This window comes from Ceratosolen solmsi, unplaced genomic scaffold (genome assembly GCF_000503995.2).
Source record: "Ceratosolen solmsi marchali unplaced genomic scaffold, CerSol_1.0 scaffold35, whole genome shotgun sequence".
In the NCBI taxonomy this organism is placed as follows: domain Eukaryota; kingdom Metazoa; phylum Arthropoda; class Insecta; order Hymenoptera; family Agaonidae; genus Ceratosolen; species Ceratosolen solmsi.
The window spans coordinates 3208945-3214944 of record NW_011948423.1 but is presented as its reverse complement, the minus strand read 5'-3'; the positions used below and the strand labels follow the sequence as shown (position 1 = coordinate 3214944).

Below are 6000 nucleotides of genomic sequence, written 5' to 3'. Positions count from 1 at the left end.
CCCCCCCCCCCCCCCCCCAACAAACCCCGACCATTCCGCCTTCGGTAACGATGTGAGTGGTGTCGGTGCTGGAGTGACGACCGTCGTCTCGAGCGTCGTCTCGGCGGAGTGCGCAAGACGCCCGTCCGCATCGCCGAGCGCCGCGACGGCGACTATTAAAATCCGATGCCGCGGTGGGGGCGTGTTTGCCGTCGGAGCGGCGCTCGACGACTGGAAGGTGAGCCTCGTCCTTGGCGCCGCCCACCGTCCTATCGACGCCTCGCGCTCCTCACCGGCACTCCGACCCCCTCCCCAAGACCAAGGAGCGCCCTCTCGGCCGACACTTTTTGCCCTTTTCCTTGGGTTGCGGCTCGCGCCACCGGAAAAGCTACGCCCTTCTCGCGGGACTACTTCCGGTCGGCGCACCCGCCCCACCCCTCGCCACGTTCGACGACGCACACCTCACCCGGGTCCCTCGGACTCTTCTGCTGCTGTCCCCCTCGCCCCTCGGCCAATCCGCTACTTCCTCGTCCCTCGCCGACCCCGTCGTCGTCTCGGCCGCCAACTGAGGCTCCATCAACGCCACCCCCACCAGCGGTTATTTCCGCGCGAGACTGATGGATGGGGTATGGGGGAACTACTTCCATGTGGAGCTACTTCCACGGAGACACGGCGACACCGATGCAATAATAAACGAAAAGGTAAGGCGAATGAAGGATTTTCAGAGCGGATGAAAAGAATTTGTCGACCGCGACAATAATGGGGATGGCAGCGCGGGGAATGCATTTAACACAACAAAACCTCCTCTTTAATAAATATATTAGCTTTATTTATATACCATAATATATTATAAGCAATATGCAATATATTTGTATTCTATGCGTGATAAACTATAAGATTGACATTATATGTGGTTGCGTAAAGTATTGCTCTCGAGAAAACTAGGAGTGCTTGTTTCTTTCTATCTTTATTGGTTGATTGTTGGATGGTTGGTCGATTGATTATTATTCTTACATTGTTTCTTTTATCCGGACACGCTTACAATTGCTACGTCAGCGAACTATATTACTTGCTTCTTTTTTTTTTTTTTTTTTAATTAATTAATTAATTTATTTGTTTGTTTTTTTTTTCTTTATTTTTTTCGTTTCTTTTCTTTTTGGTTATCTTGATCCTTCGTTACATAAGGCACGTTCGGTGGATAACGCAGGCGGTCTCGGTTTACGGCAAACGATATGCCGTCGATCATCGTTGCCAAGGACGAGCTTACGCAAATCAAAGTCGTCGTACGTGTAAATGTAGTGACACCACTTGCGATTGCAACAGTATTGATACAATATCTGTGTAGGTGCCCGTATCTCCGGCCCTCGATATGCAACGAGGGTCTTCCTGTACACATCTTATTATAATTAGATGTTAAAGTTAGAGATAGAAGTTTTAAGAAAATTGCATCATCGACGTCAACGGGAAGGCGTGAAAAAAAAAACATGAAAAAATTAGAATAGTAGAGAAGCCGATGATCCGCCGATGTCGACTCGTACAGTTATGTCTCTCATCCTTTCTTCCACAAGTCGCGTCTCTTCCTTCACTGACACACACGCGCACGCGCACACACACACACACACGAACATTCTCTCTCTCTCTCTCTCTCTCTCTCTCTCTCTCTGTTCCTCCATGTATTTCTTACTGCGACCGTTTTGCCACGAAGGAAGCCGAGGAAAGGCCGTGTTGATGAATGGAAAGCTGCATTTCGATCAACTCGCGTGGATGACGCGGCCCACCTCCTTGTCTCATCTATTTACGTAAGCGCTCGTGCCGCGCCCTGTTCATGAGAACAGGAAGATGCCTCGTGCGCGGGCGTGCACGCGCCCGTACAAGTTCGTGGCTGCGGGAAGCGGCGTTCTAGACGTCGACCTTGAAAGGCGAACCGGGAATTTGGTCGTCGCCCCACTTCACCATGACGATGTATTCGCCCCGCTCGCGCACCAAGTAGCTCACATTGTAATTGTTGCGGCCTGCGTGCTTCACGAACACCTCCTCGCACGGTCCCTTTGGCCCGTGCACACCCACGAACAGGATGTTGTTCCCTGTAACGCAATTTTCAATTTATTTATTCATTCGTTTAATTCCTATTGCCTGCGGCCCCTGCCTCGAGCATACACACATCGCCTCCCCTCCCCCGCCTCACCAACATTAATTACCCCACGAGCACTTTATTCCAAATGTATATATTTTTTATTTTTAGTTTGCTTTGAACAAGCGAGAGGGATTGATTATCCGAGAAAGATGAAACTAATTTGTAGTAAAAAACGTTCTCTGTTGTTCGCATTTAAACCACCGGGCGCTAGAACATTTTTAAACAACCTCATTGCTAATTGCCTAATCGCATCATGAAGATTATTAGGATTATTAGGGCTTGGATGAAAGTTTCGCTCTCCCCCAAAAGGTCACGTCCCCTTCATGTTAAAAGCCAACTAAAACCACCGCCGCATCAAATAATCGATCAAATGAAAATTTGATGATTCAAGATTAAAGAGCCAACCAAGATGTATTGGTTATCGATGACGTACCGGCATCGCCCGCGTTCACGGTGAATTGATTCTGCTTTCCCAAATATGCCTTTTTCAAGCCCATGCCCTTGCTCGTGACCTTGCTGGCGTTGGAGTTGAAGCGTGGAAGAACGGGGCCCGTTTGTTTGGCCTTGGAGAACTTCTGAACTGTCTCGACGACGATAGAGCTCGTCTCCTGTGCTCCTCTTTCGGCGAGATCCGCCCCTGAAACAATCGATCGAGTCGTTACATCGGTATTGCATTTTCCCATTTTCTACCCAATAAGACGCAAAGCCTAACGTTGTTTTACCGCCATTTAGGGCAGCGAAGCGAATAAATATGTAATAATAGTTGAATAAAGGAAATGGAAATTGGAGGAATTGGTGGGGTAAATAGTCTTACGGTCTTCGGCATTTGAAACAAAGTTAGAGAATCTTGGAGCTCGAGACTGCAACAACGTCGTTATCAGGTAAGGCCAAGCTCTGGTCAATCAGGTGGCCCTTACAAGTGCGGGAGGCTAAAGATAGAGCGAATGACGGTACGAGAGCGAAGTAGTCTCACCAGTCGCGTTGACCTTGAATGGCGAGCCGACTATGTGGTAGCCATTGTACTTGATGCTGACGTAGTAGTCGCCGGGGACGAGGGGCGTGTACCTGACCTTGTAGCCTTCCTCGACCTCGGTGCAGTCCATGGCGACCTTAGAAGGGCCGTCGACGGTGACGCCGAGGGCGCCGGCGCCCGCGTTGCACGTGTCGATTATGAAATCCGTCTTCTGCCCGGTCTTGATCTTCTTAAGGCCGTTGCCGTGGGCATGGATCGCCGCCGGGTCCGCGTCGACCTTACCCACTTTCACGCGGTAGGGGCTGCCATTGATATGCACCCCGTTGTACTTTAGGTGGATATTGTGGACGCCATTCTCCCGGGGCATGAAGCGCACCGAGTACTCCTCGGAGTCGATAGACTGGATGAAGCAGTCGTCCTCGACGCCGTTCGGTGAAACTATCTGTCGGGGATGCAACATTCGCTTCTCTTAACATTCCATCGATCCTTGTGATATTTGTAGAAATAGCCTCGGCAGCATTATCGTCCCTATGCTTCGAGCTACTCATTACGCGCAGTTAATATTTGCCGATAATTAGCTCTTACACGCACGCCTCCCCCCCCCCCCCCCCCTAGCTCTGACACGCACGCCTCCCCCGCCCCTCACCCCCTACCCCCCTACAGCCACAACCAAACTCCACCCCCACCTCCAAACACCACGTACGCGATCCCATTTTTTCACGTGAAAGCATCTGATATAATTCGGAGACTAAGTGCAGGGGCGACATTTTCTTTCAGTAGTGCGCTATTTATATATGGACATGGTGGAGCGAGAACCGAAGTGCCAAATTTGTCAAGGCAGCTACGAAAGCAATTAATCTTTCGTGATGACTTTGTACGCGTTTCGATAATCCACCACCGGAGGCGTTTATTGCCATGCTGCGTGTAAGTGTCGCGATTTGCTTAATTCCCCGTGTTATATGGGTCACCGTGTAATCGTCGAATAGGCTCACTAATAATAGGATCACCAATAGGAAATCACTAATTAATAATGACTCCGCGTGCCATTATTTTATTCGTAATCATTAAAGTCGCGTTGGCCAGCTTATGCGTTATACCGTCGTTTAAGCATTTAAGTGGCGATTTGCTGGTTTTTCCAAATGTAAAAAGTCCTCGAGGCCCCATCCTCGCATAGCGTAAGCCGACACTATTAACACTGGCGGCCGTGGCGACCGTTTAGAAAAGCTTTACCTTGCCGTCGAGTTCGCCCTTAGCGCCATTCTTGCGTACGAGGAATGTGTATGGCTTGTCAGTCTGGACGTTGCCTTCGGGAAATTGGGCGACCTCGAGCTTGTGAGCGTCGCCCATCGCCGGGGCAACGTAGAGCTTGTGCGGCGAGTCCGGGATGTGCTGGTCGTTGAACTTTATTCCCACCCTGTATTCACCTGAAAACAGAGGGCAAAAGAGGGGCGGGAGGAGTATTGTACTGTTATTGCTGTTATGTGGGAAAAACACGAAATCGAGAAGTAATTATGGTCGGTCGATGGATTTTTCAACTAAATAATTTTTGCTATTTGAAATTAGAGACGAGGGCCAATAAGCAGTATCGTGCATACGCGGTATTTACTGTTCGTTCAAAAGGATGCGTTCACGCAGACTTGGAGAAATACAAAATATCCTTGTGAATAAGAGAACTTTGAGCCAGAATATCATTGGAAGATAAGTTTTATTCAAGCATTTTTATTATGAAATCATATGTTATTGCGAAGGGTATTTCCAGCAAGCTCGATTTTCTTCGAGAATATATAGCTACTCGTATCTTCGAGCATGAATGGACAATGAGGTTGGAAGAGAGCGGAAAAGGAGAGAAATAAAACGAGATAAACGGTGTAACGAGAATGGAAGGAGCAAACTTTGGTTAAATATGACTATTTGTCTTTAAGTTGCCTCGGAAAGTCTTGGTAGCATCGACCAATCCAGAATTTTCCTCTTTCACCTTCTCTCTCTCTCTCTCTCTCTCTCTCTCTCTCTCTCTCTCTCTCTCGCTCTCCTTTTCGTAATGTCTTTTCATCTTCCATATCTTCTGTAGCCGCGAGGAGAAGCGCGACCCAAATATAACCAGCACAGGCGCATCGACTTGATCGTCAGTGGCGCGCATACATGAGCGAAAATATGAATTCCACCTTAACAAATATAGATGATGGTATTTCTGGACCAAATTCAAATATATATATATATATATATACACACACACACGCATATATATATATATATGTGTGTGTGTGTGTGTGTGTGTGTGTGTGTGTATGTAGTAGAGGAGGGAGTCGACAACTTTGTGAATAGAGGCTTGGCTTCTCATCGTAGATCTCGTACTTAACGAAATGTAAATAAACGTTTTGGGTGACGATCGATTGCTCGAGTACATCTTTATTTTTCGAACTTTTAGGATAAATACAGTTAGAGAAAAGAAAAGAGTTAGAAAAATCGAAAAGAGTGAGAGAGAAAGAGAGAGTTGTCCATGATATATAACATGGAAAAATACTTGTACTTATGAAGGAAATATTGGTATAAATAAGAAAGAGCATCACAGCCTTGAAGCGTTATATTTTACGTTAAAACTATTCTTAACGGATATTACAGCTTCCCAAGTGGTATGGGTAATTGATGTTGAGCGACGCGTCGGTGCATGACTTTTGGAATGATTATATGAGACGAATATAAACGTTCTCGTGATCGTCAATATTTTATAAATAATGCACCATTTACATCTTCATTAATAAGAGAGTTTAACTTAATCTTATTAAAACGATAAGTGTAAGAATTTTTAGTCAAGTGCTTATTTTTGCAGTTCGTTAAATATTATATATACAAAGTAGTTAAAGTTGCTTGAAATAATATACAGAATTTAAGGTCAATGTCCCCTTTATTAGGCGTA

The 6000-nt window shown here is 46.7% G+C and overlaps 1 protein-coding gene across 1 annotated transcript in view; it reads right to left on the bottom strand.

Moving 5' to 3' along the window:
• Window positions 1–1594: 1594 nt before the first annotated feature.
• Window positions 1595–6000, bottom strand: part of cher (filamin A protein cher) — a 57136-nt gene continuing 52730 nt past the window's right edge. The window contains exons 24-27 of the mRNA XM_011499511.1: window positions 4317–4510; window positions 3087–3528; window positions 2547–2750; window positions 1595–2063 (exon numbers count right to left, since the gene is read on the bottom strand). Coding sequence (XP_011497813.1) covers window positions 1879–2063; window positions 2547–2750; window positions 3087–3528; window positions 4317–4510 — 1025 coding nt within the window. The 3' untranslated portion in view covers window positions 1595–1878. The remainder of the gene's footprint in view (window positions 2064–2546; window positions 2751–3086; window positions 3529–4316; window positions 4511–6000) is intronic.